The 27,393-nt window shown below is 48.9% G+C and overlaps 1 protein-coding gene across 8 annotated transcripts in view; it reads left to right on the forward strand.

The window, feature by feature from the left end:
- The window catches only part of LOC108937575 (partitioning defective 3 homolog), a 101,608-nt gene extending 78,981 nt beyond the window's left edge, over positions 1-22,627 (forward strand). For all 8 annotated transcript variants that reach the window (XM_029253372.1, XM_029253373.1, XM_029253375.1 and 5 more), the window contains 3 exons: positions 17,526-17,649; positions 18,912-19,039; positions 21,069-22,627. In XM_029253372.1, the coding sequence (XP_029109205.1) occupies positions 17,526-17,649; positions 18,912-19,039; positions 21,069-21,453 (637 nt within the window). In that variant the 3' untranslated portion in view covers positions 21,454-22,627. The remainder of the gene's footprint in view (positions 1-17,525; positions 17,650-18,911; positions 19,040-21,068) is intronic.
- The last annotated feature ends 4,766 nt before the right edge of the window (positions 22,628-27,393 follow it).

The following is a 27,393-nucleotide window of genomic DNA, read 5'->3' on the forward strand; positions in this document are numbered from 1 at the left end:
GCTCAATTTGCCTCGACTCCTCAGCCGCACGACACTTTCCGCTTGCAGTATTTACCCCGAACGTACTTAGTCTATAAGCCGACAACAGTTTTTCCCAGTAACATTTAGTTAATGATTATTCATTCAGACACTAATGAACAAGAGGAGGCTGCTGCTGCTGCTGCATTCATCTGTGCGATGTAGAAAGTTAATCTCCTATTTCATCAAGCCCTAGGCAATATAAACAATATGTCCTCTAAGCAATAAATATGTAATCTAAATGGGGTTTATTCAAATTATGTTAATTGCAAGCCATTAATGCTAACAAATTAGCTTTGATTTTATTCATTACCTACTGCAGAGTCATCTGTTTTCTTGCTCCGTTAAGGGTGTCGTAACACGACGGCTACGAGACGGATCGCTCTTATTTGCCTTGTCTTGCTGCCAAGAAAAATGAGGGTCGCGATATTTATTTCTGCAATCCTGCCTCCCCGATGTTTCTGCAAAATTTTGTAATATCCCAGTTGGCGTGAGTCATCTGTTAATATTTGTCATTTAACGCGTCCTCCGAGGATTCCGTCCTCGAAAATCGTGTAAATAAAAAATAAATTTTAAACACGGCGTTGCTAAGATTTCTCAGTCATGTGTTGTTGGCGGGACCAGATGTTGGAGGGAACATTTGAAGAGCTGCAAAGCATTGCGGGAGGTCACAGGGCCGGCCTTGCAGGCCAACGGACGCGGAGCGCGTCGCCCTCGGAAGGTCCCGGAACGCTGCCTCACATTTTAGCGTTTAAAGGAATGGTATGGTTTTCTCGGTGTCAGAATGTAAAAAAACGCCGAAAGCGGGACACCGTTTGCTCCATGTGGTCTTCAGCTTTCGGTGAGGAGTCCGGGTTTCTGCAACACCACCGCACCGTGCAGTTTATGATACGTATCGGTGGACGTAAAGCCGTTTGTGGAGAGAAGATGCCGCGGTGCGGAGTAATCCCGCTAATCAGTGTCCTTCAGAGAAGCCCTCTGCTTTCCGCGAAAAGGAAGCTGGCCCCGATCCAGGGTTCGCGGCTCCGCCGGTAATGGACGAGGCGCTCCAAACCGGGCCCGAATTGAAGGCCGCTGAATTCCACGCTTGCGTCTCGGGTAATGTGAGCGTAATCCTTCTGCAACACCCTCATCTTGGAGGAGCTAAGATGGGCCTGCAAGAAGCTCTTCATTATGTGTTGATGAGTGACTGACAGACAGGCAGAGGCTCATTGGAGAAGGGCCAGCAGGTGGCGCGGTGGTTAGAGCTGCTCTCTTCCGCTGAATTGGTCTCGGAACTCACGTCTGTCGGACTCGCTTGTGACCTAATCTCGTAGGGGCGTGATAAACGTGTACCTGTGTCTGTTTCGCAATGCTTAAATTTGTTGAATAACACAATGTGTAACAAAATATTATGATGATTTTCCATTCAGGTTTGTTAGATTAAGTATACTTTTGTTGGTTGATTGTACTATATATGACTTGGGGGCGCAGTGGGTTGGACCGGGTCCTGCTCTCCGGTGGGTCTGGGGTTCGAGTCCCGCTTGGGGTGCCTTGCAACAGACTGGCGTCCCATCCTGGGTGTGTCCCCCCCCCCCCTCCGGCCTTGCGCCCTGTGTTGCCAGGTTAGGCTCTGGGTCCCTGTGACCCCGGATGGGACAAGCAGGTTCAGAAAGTGTGTGTATATATGACTTTTTAGAAAAATATTCCACATTGTTGAAATCGGCAAATTTTGGCACATCTTGGCACCAGGTTCCAAGCATCAAATATTCTCAGATCTTTTAGGATCTGATGCTTTCTAGTATGTTTTGGTACTTTCTAGAATATTCTGGTGCCTTCTAGGATCTTCCAATGGCTGTAAAGCACCAAACTAAAAGTGACACTGTTGAAGAGCTAGTGGTGTTTTTGTAATCGGTAAACTGTAATCGTAACGAATGCAAAAATCGACATAACGAACAACTGTTGAATTGTTGAAAAGTTACATTTTCGAATCCATGAACCTTTATGCAGCTGTTCATCTGATGTGTTACTGGTTCGTACGGTGGTCTGTGAAAAACGGGCTGTGCTCTAGAATCTTGACTTTGCGTCGCTTTGGGCAAAAGCGTCTGCTAAATAAGTGTAAATGGGAGGAATCGGGTGCTGATCCTATGTCCTGCTGTAGTGCCCTTTATTGAGCTGCTTACCCTGAATCAATAGAGTGAAAATGACCCTTGTGTACAAACTGGTAAATCGCTGTGATTGTAGAAAGGCTTCAGCTAAATTAATAATACGCCGACGTAATTAATGTAACAGGTGCAGTGGAGAGGTGCTTCATGGGCCTCGGTCTCCAGCGCCGTGGGTCGCCGGGTCACAGCCGCACTTCCTTCGGACGAGTCCTTGTCCTTTCACTTTGACGGGTGCTTTTCTTGGAACCCGGAGGTCGTCACCCCAGGCCTACATGTTATCATCTCCATCCTGTGGGTGACGGCACCGTCCCGCTCGATTTCCTAAGCGGGGGGTGTCATGCGGGGGTGGACATGGGGAAGGGCGGCGAAGGAAGACTGGGATAAATATAACAGCCTGTTCATGCTGCTCTGGGTCTCTTGGGAACGTATGAATCGTGAGACTGGACAGCGTCACACATGCCCACGCTTATTCTCTCTCTCTCACACGCACACACACGCACACACAGCAATCTGTTAGCCTGTTGCGCAACGCCGCTTTCCCAATTCACAGATGTGACTCGAACAGGAGAATGCGTCGTTTCCCAACGAGCTCCGAGTTCGAGCCAGAGCGAGATCAGTGCATTCGCGCTCGTGCCAGATGGGTTGTCTGATCTCAGCCCTTTTCATCCGCGTCCTCAAATGTTCTCACGGCGTCGGAAGTGAAATAAAGGTCGCAGCGGTACCTTCGCCGGCGGGCTCATCTCCAGAGCGGCTGGCGGTGTTTTACTGGTACCCCCAGGCTTTGCGTCGAGCGGAGGATGTGGTTTTAGCCCCGTCCTTAGCGCGGCGAGCTCTGCTCTTTACCACGAGTTCCGCCCCTGTCCGCGTGAATCCGGCCTCCCTCGGGAACAGGCTTATTAGCCTCCGGAGTCTTGAAGCTCTCAAAGATGCGAGCTGCTTATCGATGTTGTGTTAGCGGGTGGCGACGGAGGTGGCGAGCGAAGGCCGGCCGCTTCTCGTGGAGCATCCGTGACTTCTCTGGAAATTTTACATCACCCTCAAGCACGTGGGACCAGGGTTGAGCTCGATCGCTTCACCGGGGGTGTTGCGAAGGACTCCTCGCGTGACGCCGCTCCTCCCTCGAGCTGCACTAGTATCGCGCTGCGTCTTCAGCGGCTCCGTGCGCTCCGCCGTCCTCCCGACGGCGTGACGAAGCCCGGCCGAAGCGCCTCGTTTCTGCCGGACTGTCGGCTCGCGCCAGGGCTGGACTCCGTGAACTTGTGCGCTTCGCTTTTGGCGTCTTCGTGAGCCCCGCAGCTGCTTTCGGAGGCGAGTGGGAGTCCCTCCTGTGGGACCAGATTTCCCAGACAGAAATGTTGCAGATTAACCTTGAGCGTACTGCCATCTCCACCCTCTTCTTTACGCTTAGTCATAGATCATAGTTCAGACACTTTTCTCCAAAGTGACGCACAACTCGGGGTAAATGGAGGTGCATGAACAACAGACAAAGACCTTCAGACGCAAGATTATCGATGCGCAGCTTGTCTGTCTGGTACCATCATGTTGCTGGTTCACATCCCTCAAATAGGTGCCTATAGAAGCGACATTTAAATAGCAAATATATAGATATTCATAGCAGATGGTATTGGACTCATTTATGTAGCTCTAAAGAAAATGGGAGAGAAGTGGTTCTGAAGGAATTCTGGGGGGATTCAGCACCTCCGAGGGACACAAGGAAATTAATCCTCCACGTGGGGGACAAACTAAGGATCTAAGGACTTGATTTTGGGCTATAAAGCAGGTACAGGGTGGTGGAGTATGGCGCTCTTGCTGGGGTGTTGGGAGCGATCTGGTTAGAAAGTGTTTCATTTTCAGAAATGAAAATTGACAAGCAAATGCGCGCGCGCACACACACCCCGAGGCGGTGAACTGTACTTCCTCTGTGTCTGCTGGAAAGCCTCTTTGTCGTCCTGTCGTTGCCGCTGCAGTTGGATCTCCAGTAGTTGGATTTGAGACCCTCCTTGAATCCCAGGGGGATTCAGCATCTCTGAGGGACACAGGGAGCTCATTCTGTCACATCAGGACCAAAGGCAAGAATCTGTAGGCTTTTTTTTTTCTTTTTAATATAAATGAAAAAAAAAAAAGCTTCTTGTTAGTGGGACCACCAAGTATCCAGGCATGGAGGAACACAGCTCTCTTGCTGGGGTAAAGGCAGTGATCACGTCCTGTAGGTATTGGGGTCTTGAGCCTTGGCAGGTACTTAATGAGCTGCTGCTGTTGGTGCTTCTAACAGAGTCTTGGCCTTTTCTGTATTCCCACTCAGTCAAGGGATGAATAAAGGATGAGCGGAGCTGCACTGACAGTTCATACCCAAACTGTAAGGAAATGAGAGGAGCTGGTGGAGGAGCATGCGGCTTCGAGGGGGGCGGAGATTCATGCTCGCGCCGTCGATTCGCTTGCCCGGCACGTCGGAGCCGCTCGCGGCGGTCGGCATCCTATGCGGGATCATCATGTACAGAACCACAGATGGATTCTGGGATGTGTGTGTGTATATTTCATTGGTAATGTGCTACATTTCCACCAAATGTCTGTGATGAGACGAGCATCGAAACCACACACTTAGGGTGTCATCTTGGCAATATGGCTAGAAGCGTATTTTCCTTTATACCATTTCAGTCATGTGTCTGTTTATATCGCTCATGTTTTTCTCCAGCAAATGTATCTGTTTTCATCAAATATTACATGGGGCTCGTTTTTGATATTAAAAGCTGAGAAAACAGGGCACCGGAAGATATGATCTTTTCATTTGTTGCACTTCTGAAATAACTTTTTCATAAGAAAAATTACGTACAGATGAAGCACAAACTTTATACGTCTGGCGTTTGCCGAACCACATGGGAGGTGAATGAAAGCAGCGGTCCTCGCTCGGAGAGCAAGAGGGACACGGTGTGAAGGTGAAGAGACCGAGCAGCAGGTGGCGCAGTGGTTGGAGCAACCACCTTGCACTCGGAGCACCTGGGTTCGAGTCCCACCTTCTGCTGTAGTACTCTTGATCAAGGTACTTACCCTGAACTGATTAGGGTAAAATTACCCTCCTCTATTAATGGGTAAATCAGTGTAAGCAGGTGAATTTCTCTGACTTACAGAATTATAGAAATAGACTATAATTGACAGTAATAAATAATATGAGGTTGTTTCCCCTTTGAGAGACACTTGCGTGTGAGAAATCAGTGCTCATGCCTGCGCTGGACTTTGCTGAGTGGGGAATATGGAAATGGGGTAATTGCTGCCTTTCAGAGTCAATGTGGAACTCCGTTATCGTTATTTACACAAATTTAATTCTTCATGTTAGCTTAGTCAGATTCATTAAGTTCAGAGTGGATGGAGAATGCGTTCGGACCTAATGGCTTTTCTGCAGGACATGTTTGTGGTATTAACTTGTTCCTTTGACTGGATTTTGCATTATTGCCCCTCTGTGAAGTAACGCAGATGAATTTCTGTGGTGGTGAATTATTTAAAGGACATCAAATGTCCATTTTGAGGTTACTGTGTTCTGGGGAGGGGTGGGGAGGGGGATGCCTTCCGGGGAACCGCAAGCAGAGGGTGTCACGGAAGGGTAAATGTGCTCATGTACACAATACATGATTATATATAATATCCTCGCTTAACGAGACACACGTGTGTCCCGGAGCCCTTCTGTGTGCTTCCAGATGATGGGTCCCCTGGTTTTACCATCATGTCCACGATGTGGTTTGTAGTGTTACCCCTCCGTCCCAAATGTGCAGTGGGGACCACTGGCAGAACGGACCTCTGTAGAGGACAGGTTACACCTTTAAACTACATACACCCTAATTTGTTCTTTCGGTATGGATCAGCAGGTGCCGGGTTCGAATCCCACCCCTGCTCTAGTACTGTTTATCAAAGTATTTACCATGAACTGACAAATATTTTCATACTGTATAAATGTGCAAAGTCCACAACTCCCGGTGAAAGAGTCAAAGAACAGTTAATAACAGTAGGAAGAAGAATGTGGTGGAGGAATATAAGACGTAGGTAATACCCTAGTAAGGTAGCATCTGTGGGTTGAGATTAAGGAGTCATCTGGTGTGAAAACGTAGCTCCAAAGTGTGTGTGTGTGTGTGTGTGTGTGTGTGTGTGTGTGTGTGAGAGCGCATGCACCTACACATCAGATGGACCGTACACCGCCCCCCTCAGTGTCCCGAGATTCTCCAGATAATGCCTTTAATGACTTAATTACTATAATTATTCAGTCAGCTGCTTTGTTTGTTTACTGAGGTGAGGTGTGTCTCACCGTATCTGTGGTGATTAATGCTTCACTGAACCCCCAGGCTCAGTACTCATCGCCTCAGCCTGTCTTAGAGCACCCTGAGGACAAGATTTTCAAAAAAGGTTCCTGTTCTGCCAGCAGGGTCAGGTGCTGATCCCCTGAGATGAGATGAGACCAGTCAAAATCCATTAAGGACTTTTTCCATGGAGTGTCCGCTGGTCTATGGACTACAGTTGACAGTTGATTGCGTCTTATTTTTTGCCACTGTATGGTAGAATGAGCTCCTTCTGTCCCTCGGAGCTGCTGAATCTCTGCCAGCGTTCAAGAAGGGTCTTGAACCCATCTCTTTCGGAGCCACTTCTCTCCTGATCTCCTGACAGCTCCATAAATGAATCCCAACACCATCTACTGTGGTTATCTATGTATTTACTGTTTGAATGTCACTTCTATAGGCAGCTGCTTGAGGGATATGAACCAGAAACATGGTGGTGGTATCAGAGAGACAAGCTGCGTGTCCATAATTCTGTGTCTGCCTAAAGCTCTTTATCTGTTCTTCATGAACTTTGGTTACTCTGAGTTGTGTGTCACTTTGGAGAAAAGCATCAGTCAACTGTGTAAATGTAAAAGAAATGTGGTTAAGGCTCTCGCTCACACAATGCACACAATACTGTGTTAACAGCATTAGCGTGTTATTTCACTGCAAGCAACCTGTTGTTGCCCCCTCAGCAGAGGGTGGAGTACAGCTATTGAACAGTTGAGGACCTTCCTTAGGCTGGAGCCGTTAAGATCACCCTCCTACTGGCTACATTGTTCTCGGTGTGTTCGACATACTTGCTGAGTTGTTCATTCTTACTCGCCCTAAGCACAACTGCACAGGCTCTGGGATGCGAACACAGTCGCAAGCTCCTTGTACCCTTTCCAAGGGCGTCGATTCTCTCCGCACCAGGCGAACGTTATCAAGGGTGATGCGGCTCTCTCCCGGCACATCCATCACTGTCCCTCCTAATGGCCCCGTAGTGGGGCGAAATAATGGCTCCTTCTCCAAACCCCCCAGAAGCTCGGAACAGTTTCGCAACTTGACTCATTGCAACAGTTTTTGCCGTTGGACCACAAATGAGAGAAGGATGGGTTGCTGTTCCTCCTGCTGACACGGGAGACATGTTGGGGGAGCAGTAATGGACCGAGACTCTGGTTCCGTTCCTTGGCCCGTGCTTTTCCTTCCGGTCTTGTTGACGCCGTCGAATCAAACCTGACCCATAGCGACCATCCGCGTGGTTTTCGTGGCAAGGGAGGAACGGAAGGGGGTTGCCAGTGCCGTTTTCTGTATGTTCGGGGAGGCACAAGCAGGGAGAAACGCGGAACTGCCGCGCACCCAGAGCAGGGCTCGAACCCCATACCCGCCAAACGGCGAGGTATCGGTCAAACCAGCCGTGCCGCCACATCCTCCCCTTCCAGTCTTACGAGTACTTATTATTATTTTCCCATAATTTTTATGACAATTTCCTCCAAAGTGTTAATCTAACAACAGTGGTTTACTTATAGTAAGTTACCCAGCTGTATAAATATCAAATCAGGGTAAGTAACTTGAAGTGGGGTTCAAACTGACATCCTTCTAGTGCAGTGAGGCAGTTGTAACCACTTTGCTACCTGCTGCTCTTTAATGGAAATAGAAAGTAAAAAGGAAATTTGCAAAATTTCCAGAGCAGGGACTCTTTGTGGTAAAAGGACAGTTGTTTTTGATTCTGGAATTCTAGAGAGAGAGATGGAGTCAGTGGGTGTTGGAGTTTACTAAATGTATGAAGTAAGCGGTGGGGCAGCCATGGCGCTCGGCTGTGAGATGTTTTTGTGGAGGTCGTGCTCTCCGGTCGCCCCAGCCCAGGGTGAGCAGACCTTCCTCGTTGCGGTCCGACCGCTCGGCACGTTCGCGTGTTCGAAAGCGGGAATCCCGTTTCCCCAGAACCGTGGAGAGGCTCTAATTGGATCCAAGAGCAACACGTGGCAGATGTGGCCTCCTGTCCTGACCATGGTAACCCCCCAACCCCACAGCCGGCCCCTCGAGGTATGGGGGGTATAGTTATCCTCTGTATCGTTGCTGGGCAACCGTGGCGGGGGCCGTTGGGTCCGTGTGGACATGATACCTGTTTCTGCTGATGAAGCAGCTCCAGGGCTGGAGACGTTCAGAGGGGAGACCAGCGCGACGACACATCGCCATCCCTCCGCTTCTGAGCTTCGCCCCACAGCAATGGAATTATGGGTCGGCATCGCTACCCACTGCGTACTTAATTTTGGTCGTCGTGGATGCATCCCGGAGGAGGCGGGGTGTGCGTCACATTTGGCCTTTCCCACCTAGGGACGGAATGAGGAGGAGTGCTGAGAAGGTGAACGTGCCCGCGAGCCGCAATGTGAACATGCCGTCTCTGTGAATATGAATATTAAAGCAGCGTGTTCTTTTACTGATAGTTAATCCCCGTGCCGCCCCTTAATCACGCGCCTGTTTGGAATTAAGGTGCTGGTCTCATCGTCTATACAATCACTTTAGGGGGAGGGATCTGTAGATGGGCTTTGAAACTGTGGAACTTTGAAACACTGCCTAAATAAAAGTTAAAATAAAAATAAATCTCTGCTATTATTATCCATGGCACGATTGCATGTGAAGGTGACCACTCTTCATCCCATTCTTAAAGGGGGTGTGGCCTAGAAACTGTTACGAAGCTCTGGTTGAAATGCAAGTCTGCATGTGAATGTTAAAATCTCTTTGTTTCGCGTATCTGCTAAATCTGCTTTCCTGTCTTATTCCTAGGCCGTTTTTGTTCCGGTTGTTTCCGCCTGCCCGTGGGTTTCCGGTGCAGACGCTCGCGATTTTCCGCTGCTTTCTGTGTGTCTGCGCTAACGGCCGCGGGCGCGAATCCAGGGATCGCGTCGGCAGGCTGTGACCGTCCCCGGCCCCCGTGTCACCCGATCGGCGTTATGCTGTCGGAAAGAAGCTCGGAGAGAGATGCAAAGGGCCGCAAGGCAGGAAGAGAACTCCTTTAGTTATGGGCGATTTTAGTGGGATTATCATTTTAATTACATTTGTTTGTTTAGCTGTCACTTTCCTCCAAAGGGCCTTCCAGTGTTAAACTACTTACACTGATTTACCCATTTATACAGCAGCACGATTTTTAATGGATCAGATCAGGGTCAGTACCCCGATGAGTGTTACTACAGCAGGAGGAGGGATTTGAACCCGTGTCCTTCCGAGAGCAAGGCAGTGGCTCTGACCTCGGTGCCACCTGCTGCCCACTTAGTGTTTGCAGTTAACATTTTTTTCATGGGTCAAGCTCAGAACCTGCTGAGACTCCTAATGAAGTTATTGTTGAGGTTAAAGCCCGTCGGACCGTGACGCTCTCAGCCTTCTTCCCCTCTTTCGTAAGAGTGAACAGGGGTTCGAGCCGTCAGAGATCCGATTCCTCACACAGAGCTCTGTGCGTGTCCCGGCGCATTGCCGGTTCACGTTTGCCGCTCTGTTACTGAGACGTAGTGACTCTCGGTAGGGTTTTGGGTTTCGTGTTGTATGAAACGGAAGGGTTTTGTGTTCACGTTGTACGATCTGCTCGTAAACCTCTGGGTTAAGGGCTGCGCTCTATTGCCACTGCTGTAACTGGAGGCTGAAGGTTGCTGATTTGAGAGCTGCACGCAGACGTTGTTCCCGCCCATTAACCCCCATCGGTAGCACCGTGCGAAGTGTTGACTCACTGTTGGATTTTGGGTAAATTCTACCCAACGACCTCTGTGACACCAGCAACTCGCAGGACTTGTAAAAGCCAGAGGCTCAATTTTTTTCGTCTCTACCTCCGCTTCCTTGAGTCACGCGAGAGGCCGTGAGGGATTAACAGTGAGCAGCGATGTAAAGAAACGATGGTTTGGCACCTCAGGACCACTGAGCTTTTCCATCTCTGCATACTTGGTGGTCCCACTCACAAGGGCTCTGGAATCACAAGTACGTACGTAGTCTGTTTCGTCCGTGATGTAGTGGAACGAGCTCCCGTGTCCCTCAGAGCTGCTGATTCCCTCCCAGAATTCAAGACAGCTCAGTCCCATCTCCCTCCTAATCTCCTGACAGCTACATAAATGAGTCCAACACCATCTGCTATGATTATCTATGTATTTGCTATTTGAATGTCACTTAAGGGATGTGAACCAGCAACATGGTGGTACCAGACAGGCAAGCTCTGCATCAGTAATCCTGTGTCTGAAGCTCTTAGTCTTTTAAACTCTGAATTGTATATCATTTTGGGGAAAAGTCTGATTAATGATTGAACAAATGCAAATTATGACGGCAATATTAAGCATGTAGTTTGTTCCTGTTGCGTGAATTCCCCTGTTTAGATGATGTACTTTTCTAACATTACTGTACAAGTACGCAACCTTTTGTTTTCATAAATTTTTCACCGGAAGCTCCGGATGTTCTGGATACGAAACATCTCGGCTCGTCTCCGGTGCTTTGCTGCCAATGACTGAGAGTAAACGTGTTCCCCGGATGGTTCTGCGCTCGGGGCGTGTGGACACCTCGTCTTCATTGCAGGAAGCACATTTTTACTGGGGTTTGCTGCTTCCCTGGAGGAATTTCCCTGTCATATTCACGTGGAAACATCTTGAACTTTCTTGGCTTTAAGTGAAAAGCTCCTGAAACGTCCCCGCACCCATGACTCCCCAAACGAAGCAAAACGTTAGTCGACGTCCTTCTCCCGTGCTGATGTTCACCAAGGGGTCCCGAGCCTGAGGGTCTGTTTGACGTCTGGCTCGAGTGAGCTGACCCTAATCTCCTGCACACCGTTGTTGAGGGTGATGAAAGGCACCGGGCGTGATCTTCTGCAGCGTACCGTGATGTACCGCGGTGTCGTACATGTGTTTGCACAGGCTTTCGTCTGTCATTCCCACTCTGACCGACGGCTGACGAGAGATGACGGATGCGCTAAACTGTCTGCCCCCAGGTCGGTGACCTCATGCTCAACCTGTAAGTGCAGCACGAAGCGATGGATCGTCGGTCTGACAGCTGGACGCGACGCTAAGACCTCGCTCCATGATGGCTTGTTGGCTGTTGAGGAACCGGAGGCGCGCTGCGCTAACGTCCGTGACCTCAGGATGGAAAGTCAGGAACGTCCGTCGAGTCGGCCTCTTCAAAAGAACGTCCCGGAGACGAGATTATCTCTGCGCTATTTTCTCTGGTCGAAATCCGCTTCGTTCGTGTCGTAATAAAAGCCGCTGTCGCCGTCGTCTCGGTCGCCGGGATTCTCTCCGCGGGCTTCCGGTGTAGCTCTGATAACCTGCACTGGGCCCTTTTGCGTGTCTCTTCCCCAGCGAATTGCTTCCTTATCCCGATGCCCTTCCTGCAGTTCGTGAGCCTCCAACAGAGTTCATGCTGACATCTGACCCGTGCACAGCAACGTAACGCTGCGGTAACAGTGGAATCGGTCCTGCGCCGGGTTCTTGAACCGCACTGTTGACCGTAGAAGGCCTGCAGCCCCTTCGGTTCCTCTGTTGGTGATTGATTTTATTTCTGCTACTTCACCGTTTCATTGTTTCGGTTCCCCGTTTTGATTCTCTTCCTTTGGGGAAGTCTTAGCTTAGCCCTTCCGTTCAGCAGGTGGTGCAGCGGTTGGAGCTGTAGCTTTGCTGTCAAATGCTCCCAGGTTCGAGTCCCGCTCCTACTGCAGTACCCTTGATCAAGGTACTTACCCTGAACTGATACAGCATAAATTACCCAGCTGTATAAATGAGTAAATCAGTGCTCACGGTAATATGGCGGCAGAAGCATATTTTGCTACTTGTTGTCGTGTCCTTTAAGGAAATAATTATCTGTAGACCGCGTCCGTGATGTGGTCGTGGGCCGGGGACTCGTGCGATTGAACGCCGAGGAGATTGTGCTCCGCAGTCGCGTCACGTCGGGGCCGAACGATGCCCGACCGGGAAGGTGAGCCACCCCCCCGTTCCTTGGCCGCCGTCGCGCCCCTTCATCGATGGGGCGGGATGACAGACTCTGCCGTCGCGGCTCGCGGCCTCTTCGCGGCGATGCCCGTGCCGGAGACAGATGGGTCGGGATTAATTAACTTCCTGTCTTGGGAGGTTCTGTTAATTTGAGATTTGTGCCCTCCCTCTTGTTTATAGTCTTCTGTTTTTACACCATGCTTCTGCTATGGAACTCCTGACTATGTTTACTGCGTATCGAGCTGAGCCGAATGTAGCGTATGGCGGGGGGGTACGAGACGACTCGTTCTGCTACAGACCCACACGTCACACTTCTTCGGTTTAATTTGCCTGTATGTTAGAGGTGACTCAGTTCGGCGGCACATGACCAGACCTCAGGTGACCCGACCGGATACTGGAATGACTGAGCAGTCAAGTGTATCACAATATATTTTTTTAATATATATTCCAGAATTTATAAAAAAGCGGTGGAACAGTGTTATGAAATCACTTCGTTATAGTATTTAATGTAATTTACTTGCATAAAACTTTTAATAATAGTATTAAATATTTCTTACAAATGCACATTTGGCACAGAAGTGTTGTAAATGCTGTGAAACCTTCCACCGTTGCATCGTGATCGTCGGCCGTTTGAGTGTTTGGTTAATTTCGAAATGAAACCATAATTGCTACAAATCACTCTAAAATTGTTTAAATGTCCCTTCATTTAAATACTTAGTGATTTTTTTTTTTTCAGCGTACGGCTCCGTCTGCATAACACGAATGTGTTTTTGGGACGGGAAGGAGCCGTCGTATGCTTCGCAGAAATCCTGTCCGGTCATCGGTCATTTTCCTCCCCACTGGTGAGATACCTGGGCAAAGTGAAATGGGATTTAGGGAAATAGCTTGAAATATTGAAATAAAGCTATTTGCAAGCATGTAACTGTAAATGCACGGCACAGAAAATAGCTTGTTAAATGCAGACGGTAAGGAGCCAATCAATGTGGTACGACAGAGTGGCTCCACATATCGACTCGATGAGCAGACCCCCCCCCCATCGGTCCGGTCCACAGTGGGGATGAGCTGTCCTCTGTGCCGAGGTGTGCGGAGAGTCCGGGAGGGAGATGTTTGCGTTCGTTTCCTTTGAATCGGGCCGTTATCTGTGAACGCAGTAGCCGAGGTGATGGACGGGAGCAAGAGGAGATAAGAAAGTGTGCGACGGACACTTAGCGGAGTGTGTGAACACTGTACGTGTGAACGACGGTCACGTGCACTGAGCTGATTCTATCAGTATTACCCGATTATCTGGTGATCAGTCGTCATTGATTTGCAATCATGGATTTTTGCTTTTAAGTTCTAAAAATTATTTTAATTTACAGCTGCAGGCTCCTCCCAGTTATATTTCAGAAAAATGTAACGGCACATAAATCATTGTCGTGAAGCATTTACATTTATTCATTTAGCAGACACTTGTCCAAAGCGACGTACATCTCAGCAAAAGTACAATTTATGCATTACATTAAGAGAAAGAGACATGGCTGCAGACTTGAAAGTCTCAAGCAAACCTAGTTTGTTCCCCACTGCTTGCTGCACCGAGGTTCATCGTTCGAGTAGTTGCATAAGACACAGGATAGACAAATCCTAATATCCTCCTACCTTTTCTTCAAAAAATAATATTAAGATACACAAGTAAGCAAATGCAATATTTCCATGATCCCTGGACTGCCCCGCCCGCTGGGAAGCTCCGCCCCTCTGCACTTCCTTGCCCCGTTCGCATACCACCGCCCGAATTATTGGGCCAAAACCGATGGAAAAAAGATGAAACAAATCTGTTCGTCTCAAAGGACTTGATCTAGTTCCCATTGTAGCGTGGGACTTAAGGATGCGCCCATTTTGATACGAGACACGATGTGTGTGACGGAGTGTGTTCAAAGAGCGGTCGCTGATGAGGCGCGGCAGCTGGACTCGCACTTCTCACCGCATCGCCTCATTTATTACCGCTTGTTCTGTAATTTGGGCTTCAAAGCTGACGGAGCTCTTGGTGTCGTGGCAGGGAGGGGCTGTGTGTGTGTGTGTGTGTGTGTGTGTGTGTGTGTGTGTGTGTGTGTCAGGGCCTCGGTTTGGAGTCCTTTACACCAAATTCACCGCGCTAACAGGCCTACGCGTTGTCACCCCGCCTCCGTCAGCGCAGTTCTACCCCCACGTTTCACACCGTGCGCTGCCCACACGCCTCAGTGTGCGTTTGTCGTGACCGCTTGAGACCACGCGACAGAGTGGGATCATGCCTTGTCTGCAGCGGGGGGAGGCGACCTCATCTGCGACTGTCGGCCGTGGCCTGCCCAGGCGGGGTGATGCAATCTCGGCGCAAGCGCAGCTTTCGTACCGGGGGAGGCTTCCCGTACAGTACCTGACGCACGTGACCGGGGGGAGCTCTAGTCCCCACCGGCTGGTGCAATACATCACGCAGGGAGGGTAACGGCAGGGTACCGCTCGGGCTCGACGCGCGCTCGGGCTGCACGTTACCTGAGACGACAAGCATCCCGACTTTTCGTGCTTCTTGGAACAGTGATCGTGTGAGCAGACTGAGTGCGTTTGCCGTTACTTTCCCTTACTTTTATTAAGACATCTGACTCTTCTCCAAAGCGACATACAATGTTGACCTGCTGACCCTTTTATACAGCAGGGTGATTCTTACTGTATCCGATCAGGGTTAGTACCTTGTACTGTAGCAAGAGGTGGGATTCGAACCTGGGACCTTCTGATTGCAAGGTGAGCTCCATGGTCCATGGTCTAGCCACTCGAGCACCTTGCTGTAAGATTCAACCTTTTACAGGGGTCTGAATGACAGGATAATTTCCCGGAGCTCCACAAGGTCCAGTGCTGTTTTTTAAATAAATGTGATATTTTCATAAATTATTATTTTGATATCAGTTTATTTTTTAAATCATCTCTTTTTGCAGATGTGTCAGTTTGGGGTTCATTCAGTTTGTGGGATGGACTGCGTTCAGTCTCCTGTTAGAAGCGTCTGTCCTTTCTGGGGCGTTACCTTGAAAGTTGTGGGTGTGGCCTCCTGTGGGGGGAACCAATGAAATTACCCGATTGGGAATATTCATCAGTGCTCCTCTGAGCTCGCTCCTCTTTCTGGGAATATTCCTCGATCTTTGATAGCGTATAAATGGAAGAAGACGGAACGCTGCTGCTGTGAAGAAGCCCATGAAATATGAACCAATCCCCCCCCCCAGCGGCTCCACGTCGTCGACCATTTGAGAAGCGCAGACTAGGACATTGCTCACTGATTGCTCATAATTCGATTTTGCTGTGGAGCGTCTCTCTTGTTGAGGATGGTCATGGTTTCCTGGTAGCTGTGGGTTGAGCCGTTGAATAGATGATTGGCAGATGAGCAGGTCTCCATCTCTATGTTGCCGAGATGGATGGCGGTCATGGTTGGTTGGCGACTGACCTTTTACAGGTTCTTTTTGTGCCGAACCTGTCTGAGGACCCTTGCCTCTCGTGGGCTTCTAGGCAGCGGTCAAATCGACCTGTGTGAAATTGGGTGTAGATCAGGGGATCAACTTGTCACCTTTTCACTTCTTTTGGCAACCCAAAGACGTGTTGTTTTGCATGTGGTCATGTTTGGAAGGGAGTGTCTGATGCAGTGTCGTATCTCAAATGTTGGGGAACTTCGGTGACACCAATGAGATCTTTGACATCTGTCTCCGGTGCCGCATTTACTGCCGCGGTCACGTCGGCTGAAGCACTCGGCGGATTGCCATCAACCGAGACCGGAGGCCTGAATAACGGCCACCCAGCGGGGCGCTCTGACCGTTGCAGGTGTCGACAAACCAGACCTCCGAGAGCTGCAGAAAACGTCCTGTGGGATCCTTGTGGGAACCCGAGAGAAAGTGGCCGAGATGCTTGACGAACCTCAAAACTGCCGAAGGAAAACCTCAGACATCTGCAGACTGGGGAGGGGGAGGGCGGAGCCTCCGAGCGCAAGCCAAACTCATGATCGCTCCTTCCAGGAAGACTTCTCGTCTCGTTTTCCTTGTTCTCTCGTGTCTGGAGCGTCTCGCCGAGAGGCACTTGTCTCGTTTTGGGAGACACGTCTGCAGAACAGCGCTCCTCGGGGTCCATCTTACCCCGGTAAACATGCTGATTGAGACTGGCGCATCCCAGCTCACTCCTCAGCAGATGGGAAATGAGGAATCGGAGGGGATTGTGGGCAATTTTATGAATCCCCCCCCCCCGCATCCATTGCTCTCAACTCCCCAACAACAAGGAAAACAGGTCTGGCCCTCTGAACCCTTGTCTAACGTGAAGGTATCAGGACGAGCAACAGTCAAATAACATAAGGCTTTTACTGCGGTAGATCTTCCTGCATTGTGGCTGACACTTGACCTCTTTATCTGATGCTTTTTACAATGTTTTAAGTTATTAGACCAGTTGACCCATTTTATACGGCAGGGTGATTTTTATTTATTTTTATTTTTTTTTTTTTAACTATCAATTCAGGGTAAGTACCTTGATCAAGGGTACTAGAGCAGGCGGAGGCATTCGAACCTGGCTCCTTCCAATGGAAGGCAGCAGCCCTAACATCACATGCTACCCTACTTGTTGCTGTTAATAATAAAACTGGGTTATAGACCCCAGGTGGCGTGGCGGTTAAGGAATGCTCAGCGCTGCTCCCATCGCACCTGCTGCGCTCTCGAACCGGACTGCTTCCGGAAGGCGTGCGTGTTGCGTGGGCCAGTGTGACGTGTCAAAGTCGTGTGCCTGAGTTAAGTTGCCTGGGTGGTTGGTTTAGCTCCTGCCGACGAAGAGCTGCACTGAATGTGAACCTTCTCTGCGGTCAGGTATGTTTGTCTCCTCCTCCATAAGAGAACGATCGTAGTACCGCCGCCCACAGGACCGCGGCGGGGAGAGCGGCTTGCTGAAGACCGTATTGATTGACGGCTATTGACGGGCCACTCGGAGCCATTAGTGAGAAGGACAGAAGGAGGTGTCTGACACCAGACAGCGGGGGGCCGTCGGCACGTCCCGGTCGAGTGGGGTTAAAGGTCGCCCCGCTCGGTCTGAAGACCGTCTTTCATGCGTGATGTCATAACCGCATTTGAGCTTCGGAAACCTGACCGTCTCCCCTCCCTGCGCAGCAACCGCCTGGCGCCCAGCAACCACGACCGGATACGGCGGCTCAGGCAGGAGTTCCAGCAGGCCAGGCAGGACGATGAGGGGGACGAGGAGCAGCAGCAGGGATACGCCCATGACCAGCAGTGGGTGAGTGTGGCTCCGCCCCCTGTGGGTTGTGGTCCGCTTTATCAGGTTCAGCAGTGGCAGAAACTGGTGAAGCCCCCCCGCCTGTGTCCGTACACATTAGTATGCCCGTTCCCGTGATCCTTGGCGCCGCTGGATTTTCTGATGCAACGCCACGCAAATGTATTAACGTTTACATTACCTTAGAGGAGTAGCTGCGTGAAAGTTTATCCCTTGTTTAACAGGTATGATCTCAAAGTTGTAGCGCGTGAACATTTACACATTACATGAACTTAGTTCATATAATAGCGATTTAAAAGCAGTCAAAGTGATTAATTCAGTTTATCGATTAGTGTAACGAGCTGGTCAAGCGGCACAGGAAGGCAGAGGTTAAAGGTCAAAGTCATTCGGAAAGATGATCTCCGAGTTCTGAACCCACAGTCACGCGAGACGACCGCGCCAGCACGTGGAACCGTCCTTGATCGGTGGGGTGGGGTGTGGTGTGGTGGTGTCCATCTCCAGACTGCTGCTCCGGATGCCCTCTCTGCAGTGATCTACTGAACCCCCCCGGTGCCGTTTACACTCCGGGCAGGTCTCGTGTTTACGATCAGTGGTGATCGGTCACGGTTTCCCGCCTTATTCTGTTGTGTATGTTTATTCCCGGGGGCGTTTTGGGTTAGTCTTTAACTGCCCTCATTACCCCAAAATACTGCATTATCACTGTCTGTCCATTTAGAGCTTTAAGGACACACCTGTCTTTTTTGTCATCTGAGTTTTCATGGCTGTTTGCCGTTTTCATACGTCCTTTGTTTGTGGTCTTATGTTTGAAGGACACACAACGTGCGCCTGGAAGGGGGGGGAAAAAAAAAACCCCAAAAAACCCTCTCTACTTTCTTCCATCCCAGACTCCTATGCAAAAGGCTGCTGGTTCAAACTCTGCACATTTTGGGTGATCTGATCAGATTTCCATAGCAACAAGGCTTTGTGACACACAGTGCTTAACAACTGACAGAAGAGCCCTCCTGAGTGATGCCCGGTTGTCCTGTTCCGTCTTCCTCTGGAACGTGTCTGTGTGTGTCGTGTGTGTCCTGCTGTCTGAGCGGCGGCCCACTCGATGTGCTCGATGTCAGATGTGGCATTAAGAACCTCGAATTTACACACCTTCACACGCACATGCACAAAGCCTGGAGGGCTACTTCGTTAGACCTCACGAAACGTCCGTGTCGCTGCCGAACTTCGGGTTCGAGGGGTAATAGGATGTCCTGCCTCTTCTCCTCTCTTTGCAGGGGGGCGCCGGGCCGTACACACCGACGGGACGCCACTCGGTCTCTGTGGAGATCCAACTACAGCGGCAACGGCAGGACGAAAGGGAGGCTTTCCAGCAGACACAGAGGAAGTACAGCTCACTGCCACGGTGAGTGAGTGTGTGTGTTTCTTGTCAGTTTTCATTTCTGATAACCAGATCACTCCCTACACCCCAGCAAAAGCCTCAAACGCTATCCTGTAGCTGCTTCATGCCCCAAAATCAAGTCCTTAGGTTCTTAGTTTTGTCCCCCATGTGGTGGATTGATCTCCTTCTGTCCCTCGGAGCTGCTGAATCCCCCTACGTTCTTTCAGAACCACATTTCTCCTGATCTCCTGACAGCTACATAAATCAGTCCAACACTATCTGTTACAATTATCTATGTATTTGCTATTTGGGTGTCACATCTATAGGCGGCTGCTTGAGGGATGTGAACCAGCAACATGGTGGTATTAGACAGACAAGCTGTGTGCTGATAATCCCGTGTCTGTAGCTCTTTATCTGTCACTGAAGTACTTTGTTTACTCTGAGTTGTGCATTGATGTGGAGAAAAATGCTTGATCAATGAGTACATGGGGCTGGGGTTTAAACCGTGACCTCTGACCCTACAACGACCCACTGGAATTCACGCTCATTAGCCAACCGCTCAACCCTACGGTCATCTGTAACTCCCTTCATTCACTGAGTCCACGATCACAGGACGGGAGACCTGGATCTGTGGTGTTTCTGCAAGAGGAGCAGTTCCCACAGAAACCACATCTCCTTCCTTTTGGTATAGATGTGAGAAACACGTTGCCACTTAGCGATTTACTGATTTCATGGGGGGCGTGCAGCTCCTGGGATCACGGTCACATGGTTTTCAGAAACAACATGGAGCGGATAACATGTCCAAACACTTGGATTTGTGGACTCTCTCTCTCACTCACACACACACACACACACACACACACACACACACACGGGGAGTACACAGCATGGCAGTAACACCCCAGGTAGACAGGGTGACATGGTCTCCGTTTTTCTCTCCATAAATCAGTATTTTTGACTGGGTGATTTCTTCTCCAGTATAAAACTAGAATGAATGATACGCAGGCTCCTTGATTTATGAATATAATTGGAACTGAATGCATGTTCATAACCTGTTTTGTTCATATCTCCAAAGTCAGTCACTAAAAGGTCAGTAATAGATGTCCCTCGATTTATTCACTAACTTCTGTACAAATTTCAGATATAGCTGCAATACGCAAGAAATACTTGTTTTTTGAAATAGCTGTCTCCCAGTGCTTGGGTGGTCCGAGAGGACGTGGGTTCGATTCCCACTCAGTCTGTGCGGAGTTTGCATGTTCTCCCCGTGTCTGCTTGGGCTTCCTCCGGGTGCTCTGGTTTCGTCCCACAGTCCAAAGACATGCTGTTCAAGTTCACCCATAGTGTATGAGTGACAGAGACAGAGTGTGTGTTCCACTGATGTATGGATGAGTGACCCACTGTAAGTAGTGTATCTAGCAGTGTAAGTCACCGCAGTGAATAAGGGGTGTGGGCTGATAACACTACATAGAGTTCATTGGAATTTGCTTTGGAGAAAAGTGTTTGATAAATCAGTTTTTACTTATTTATATTTATTTAAGATGAAATAAAAGTACATAAAACCACCTGTTCAAACGCTGACTGTTTGTTGCTGGTTCTCATGAGAACCACGTGCAGAATTCATCATCCTATTGATCATCCACCTTTGAGGAATGCCAGACGGGATCCTTAAACACTGTGGAAGTGTTAAATCATTCTCTTTGGGTGCTCTTTACTGCCATCTATTGTTTCGGAGGCTAAACGCACACCATGTTTACTCTGGTACGGGGGGAATATTCGAAAATTGCTAAGGGAAGAAAATGCAGTTAAAAGCACAGAATTGTTTATATTTCTGGAAGTGCACAGAATCTATGTGTCTGGGGATGTTTAATGAAACTTTAAAAAAGTGAGCAGTGCACGAATTCTCGGTGCCAAGATCGATGCCGTAGCCCAAGTGTTGTCAGGAAGGTGTGCGTTTTCAGCTCACCTGCTCAGCGCCAGGTGTTTGTTGCATTGCCGTAATCCCATGCCACCCGCACGTGTGTTAAAGTGGGATGTCTCTGCCCTTTCAACACAGGCAACCCCGCAAGAACCTGAGCACGGCGTCGCAGGACTCGTGGGATGCGGGATACCCGGGGGGCCCGGGCTTCTCTATGGCCAAGGCGGACCCCCGCTACGCCAGCTACCAGGGTCCTCGCAACGGCTACCTGGGAGCTGCCGGGGGCGGGGCTGGGGGCGGCGGCTTCAACGCCCGTGTGCTGCTGGAGGCGCAAGAGCTGCTGAGGCAGGAGCAGCGCCGCAGGGAACAGGAAGCCAAGGCTGCGGCGACACCCCCTGCTCAGCCTCCCGCCCCGCCCGCCTCCAAGGGGCTGTTCCGGCAGGATGTGCCGCCCTCGCCCTCGCAGCTCACCAGGATCGGCAGGCTGCAGGCGCTCGAGAAGGGCCACCTTTTCTATTCGTGAGGGGCGCCTGGTGGCTCCTGGTGGCCAGCATTGAGTTTCTGAAATTGTTATATCGCACAGATGCGATTTATACACTCTCACGGTCGACACGGTCACGTTGTTCCCCCTCAGACTCTTCTGCTGACACGTCCTCCAGCACCCCGTGCCTTCGATGTTCGAGTCTAGAGCACTGGCTCCCGAAGACCCGCCCACCGCAAATACACACACGCACGCACACACACACACGGGCGCGCAAATACACAAGCACGCACTATGGCCACTCTGCGTCACTCAGGTACGGTCATTGTACGTGTGTTCAGTTTTTCCATAATCACCCTTTTACTTTGATTTCTGCATTTTTGGAAAGAGATTGATTTCCAGCTCTGTTCACGGTTGTGTGGGAAGCCTGCGAGAAGGTGGGTTTTTTGGCGAGTTGATGTCTCATGCCGAGATACAGGTAAGCCTCCGCTTCTGGTGCTCGCAACCGTCCGCGACCAGGTCCGTCCAGTCATGCAGAGCGGCACTTTGCTATGCCATGTCTCAGCATGTGTGGCATGTCTCATGGACGTGTCAAACAGCCAGTTACGGTCGGGGTCACAGCTTGCAACCGGTGGTACAGGAACCACTTCATGACCACAAGCGCATTTGAAGGGCACCAGTTTCGGTATCTTCAGGACTACTGTTCTGTTTCTGAACACAACACATCGGTGCCGTGAATAAAAGCCGGGTCTCTGGATTTCTCTAGGTGGAGATTTCGAGGTCCAGAGCACTCTACAAACACACACACACACACACACTCAGATCAAGGGACTGCCCACTTTGCTCTGCTGCCATAGCAACACCATGACGTCATCATCCGAGATGTTTGCTGGCTTCTGACAGTTGCTGACCGCAGCAATGTTACCTGACACACAGACCAGACCACAAGGCAACCAAGTGCCTGTTACCCACAATCCCCTGCTCCACGTTCACAGGCCTGCGTTCCTGACCCATTGTAGCGTTTTGTAAGACGGAAGCAGTGTCAGATTTTTACCCTGTTTGCTATTGCTTTGTACCTATGTACCACGGTGTTGATGTAAACATGGTGCGGTCGCTATAACGACCTCTACAGGATGTATCTTTAACTGTATAACTGTATATGGCTGCATTTCCTGTACATATCGAACTTGAGATTAAAGAAAGCTTCAGTTGTCCTGTTTACGGCTGTTCCTGTGTCTTATTCCTTTTTTTTGATACTGCAAAAACAAACGAGGTTACGGTTTCTCACACACACACACACACACACACACATACATACATACATACATACACATATATATATATATATATATATATATATATATATATATATATATAAGCGCTCATTCTCGAGCCCTCAGCGTTCTGCTTGATCCATCACTCTGGTTGTAGTCAAAGACCACAAAGCTTGTGTCCTCTTCCCCTCAGGTCCCAGTGGAGCTGTGTGATCGATAGCCGTCAGACCGAACCTTCGCTGCAAGTGTGTGTGTGTGTGTGTGTGTGTGTGTGTGTGTGTGTGAGAGAGAGAGAGAGAGAGAGAGAGAGAGAGCGCTGGACAGGTAGGTTTAATTTATAGTCACGTAGCTCACTTCTGGGTTTGTAGCTAGGAAACCATTTGGTTCGACATCACGGACAAAATGTGAGGCAGTGTTGGGAACAGTGAGTAGTTCTTGTGCCTCACAGGTCCAGGGCTGTGGGTTCAAATCAGGATCAGTCTGGGTGGAGTTGATGTGTTCTCCCAGAGTTTTTGTGGGTTTCCTCCATTTGCTCTGGTTTCCTCCCACAATCCAAAAGCATTCATTCGAGGAGAATTGGTGACTTTGAATTGCCCTTTGTGCTTGTGTGTTATGTTCCTCTATTGCATAAATGTGAATTATGTGTCGTTTAATGTATTTAACACTGCTAGTCACCTTGGTTAAACATGTCAGATAAATACTAGTGAATAATCATTGTTTCTCTCACTTTAGAGAAAAGCATCTGCAAAATGAATAAACGTAAAACTTGGACAGTGAGGTACCATAGTAGGTCAACGGTACCTTTTTTGGGGTCCGGGATGTTTCAGATGGGGAAATGGGATGTTTGAAAAGAGCTGTTGAGATGACCTGCCCAGCTGTGGGAGGAGCTCCTATGTACCATTTTTGACCTTTAGTTGCCATGGCAACCACCACAAAAACAAATGCAATTTATCTATGTGGTTATTTTGGGTGGCCTCCTGTAGCTGCACTTCCCAAGCGGACATTGACCTGGTTTACCGGGGTAAACAGTGTAATGTTCTGCTCCGGCTTGGTCACTTTCTTTCTGGTTTTTATATGGCACATGACCACACTTATCCATCTGGATCAGGGAATCTCAGCTGAAGAAAGTCAGAGGGCAAAAGAGGAAGTGGGATGGGAGTGTATGTTGATGAAACTGCATAAGAGAGGTAAAGTGAGTGGGTTTGGACCCAGTTAGTGGGTCTTCACTACATCAGGACAAAGAGAAGTGGTGAAGGGAGATTGGAAGTGTCAACAAGGGATTTGATTGTCGTCCTTCAGCTCCCAGCCAGCTAAAGGGTCCAGCTGAAATGAGGGGGGTAGGGGACCCTGGGGGGCTTCACACACACAGGAATCTTCAAACACCATTGTCCATGAGCATGACTGTCTGGCTTCATGGGTCCTCAAGGGTCGCTCACTGGGTCAAAACCTTTGATTGGGGGGGGGGCGTCAAGGTCTGACATTCATTTACTGCTCCCATTTTGTCCAGATATCCCCGTTGTGGGACAGTTTGTTCCGGAGGCCCTTTGGTGGCCTGGCTGACAAGTTAGACCAGTTCAGACAGATAATCTGGATAATCTGGTGCATAATAAACCAATTATTTCAGTAATTTGCAGTGTTTTGATTAAGAAACAGACAAATGAGAGAAGGTTTAATCCCGTTGTCATTTAAGGGTCTCAAGAAAGTTCAGTTCAATTAAATTTATTTTGATTAAATGCTTGAGCACCAGAGACGCCGGACTGCTGGTACATGACGCCAACTGGCAACTGAGGAGAGGAGAAGGAAAAAACTCCTGACACGATGGAAGGGGAAAGAAAATAAACCCGTGAGCACCCGAGTACGAGAGGCGGCCCACTCTCCGTGGCACACTGGTGGGTTCCGTTGCGTTGGGCTGGTGTGACAAGTGTCTTTCAAACCACTTCACTTCGTCTCGTCTTTTCCCAGCATCCTCGGCAGGCGCCGGAAACATGCGGACCTCTGTTCGCCATCCTGTCTGGGCTTTACTCTCTGCTTCTCCCCACAGCAAGGCCAGAGGTACTGGGGTCTCCGTGTTGCAATGCCACCTCTTTGGCTTTCAGCCTCGGGGGCACCCAGCCCCCTGCTGACGTGCACCACAGGAATGCCGAAGGAGGGCGATGCGGTTGCCAGCAGGGGAAAGTGGGGCAGTTAATCTGGAGGTGACGGGAAGACAAACTCCGGGGACGCAACTTATTGGCCTCCGTGCTCCAGGAACATGTAGCGAACAGCAAGGCCGGAGAGCCTCGAACTCAAAGATAGCGGAATTCACAGCTGAATGTGAACCAAAGGGGAAGAGTGAGGCTTCAGCTGAAAGTACCTCCCCATGCATTCTGAACAAATTAAAATGCTTTCAATTATTTAAACTTGGTATGTTATCAGTGATAATCATTTAAGGTGTCCAAAGACCTGGCTTTGAATCCCAGCTCATGCTGTCGTACCCTTGATGAAGGTACTTGGCCTGAACTGATACAGTAAAAATTACCCTGCTGGAAAAAAATTTTAAAAATCTGTAGAAAAAAATCACTGATGTAAAAATCGGTGTGAAGCTGGTTATCTAAGATTGTCAGTTCCCTTGGTCAAAGTGTCATAAATAATTCCTATTTATTTCTTTAAAATTTATTAAGAGTTCCAGGTCATAACAACATAGAGATGGTGCAATGAGGGATTGCAAATACACCCACAAACATAAGGGCAAAATGTTACAATATTTCACAGGTATGATTAAATAGCACTCTATTGGGTGTACAAACATTTCAAAATTCCTTTGAATTGTGATGCAGATCAAATGTTAATTTTTTAGAGGAATACATTTAAATGCTTTGCATTTTAATGCCTAATTATAATAAGCAATTGTGTCTTTGTCAAGGTCTCCACATTGGTCCCATATGCCAGCATATAACAAACAATCATTATTATTCTTTAAAGTGCAGTTGCTCCACAGGTTCCTCTCAGTGAAGAGCAGAGTTCTTAGAAAACAGCATGTTTGTGCTCAGCATTCAGGACCAACATACGAGAAGTACACTGCAAATTTATTGAACCATCACACACAGTCACAGTAGTACATTCCGCTCTAACTCATATGCCTTTGCGCTAGCATTTTTATACATACACATATGTACAATTTATGATCAATGACCTTACCTCATAATAATATCTCAGTTTTCTGCTCCAGTCCAAGAAAATATTTTTCATAGTCTTGCTGGAATGTCCTGGAGTGGACAAGAGTTGATGAACCAGATGGTGTTTCTGTTCCACCTCATAACTTTGTAAGAAGTGCTGAGCTGCAGGCCATCGGCCTGGTGGGACCACTGGCAGATAAAAGCCTTTTATGAACTGTTTTGGAAGTGGGAAACTGAGGCCACTGTGGACCGTTTGACTTAAGTTGTGTACCACCTTGACAACTCCAGGGTTGGTCTACTATGCTGCAGTTTGTGATTGTGAGGTCCTCCAGGCCTGTGGGGGTCATCGATGTTGCAAACCCTGGACCTCAGACCTTTCTTCCTTTGGGCCCAGATGTTTCTCTTCAGCTTTTTAATTGATAATTTTTTGGAATGTCTTTGACCTCACCCGGCCTTGGCCATTACTGTCAAAAACCTCCTCCTAAAGAGGAAATCAAAATAAAGAATGATATATTGTGTCATCTTCCAACTTCCTTCAGTTGTTAGGATTTTTCCAAGTTCTCTCAAGATGACCAGCAAGTCCAGGATTGCAACAGTAAAGAGGGGAGACGTGCAGGGCTAAAACACATACTGTCGAGTTTCGTCAGGTCTATGTCGACTTTTGACCACATACAGAGCCCATCCAGAATGTTCTGTCATCTACTTGTTTTCTTATTTTTGAAACTGGTGTGTTCAGTGTCTCTCTGACTGAGTATCATCTGAGTATCACCACACCCTCTTCATTTTTAGACGAACACAGGATGTACTATTCCGTCAGGATGATTTATGGTGTTTGGAGCGGCACAAGAAACTTGTGGGTAACTGCATTAAAAGGCTTCAACAAGTTAACTAAGTTAAAACGGCTTCAACGGCAGCCAGGCTAACCGAGTTAGCGGCAAGCTTTGAAGTCAGCTGCCTTAACGGAACATGACGTGCTCCCGGTGCCGTCAGCCGCATTCCTCAGATCCTAGTCAAACCCGAACATTTGCGTTTCTCCCGTAAACAGCTGTGCACTGCGGTGTGACGGTGTAATTACTGTCACGGCCCCTAGGGGCAGCAGCGGATTTGTGCCCGCAGATGGTGGCTGTTGGCATCGGTTGTGCCGCTCACTGTGACTCCGCCGTGCTTCTCCCTCGCAGAGCTCACCTCTCTGCCATGCACACATTTTTATTTTAATTTAATCAGACACTCCTGCAAAAGTACCAGCTGAAGGACAGGCAGTAACAGCTATTGGCACAGCGGTTACAGTCAGTGCTTTTGATCTCGAAAGACCCAGTCTGAATCCCTCCTCCTGCTGTAGTACCCTTGATCAAGGTACTTACCCTGAATTGATATTGTAAAAACTACCCTGCTGCATAATTGGATATATAATTTGTAGGAGCTAATGTTAATGTTATAAGTTGCCTTGGCGAAAAGTGTCATTTACATTTATTTATTTGTCTGCAAAGTTGTGTCTATGGTTGACACACTGAGTGGGGCGCATGAATATTTAGTACATTTTGTTGTTCTGCTCA

The sequence above is a fragment of the Scleropages formosus genome, chromosome 7, assembly GCF_900964775.1.
Source record: "Scleropages formosus chromosome 7, fSclFor1.1, whole genome shotgun sequence".
Taxonomy (NCBI): domain Eukaryota; kingdom Metazoa; phylum Chordata; class Actinopteri; order Osteoglossiformes; family Osteoglossidae; genus Scleropages; species Scleropages formosus.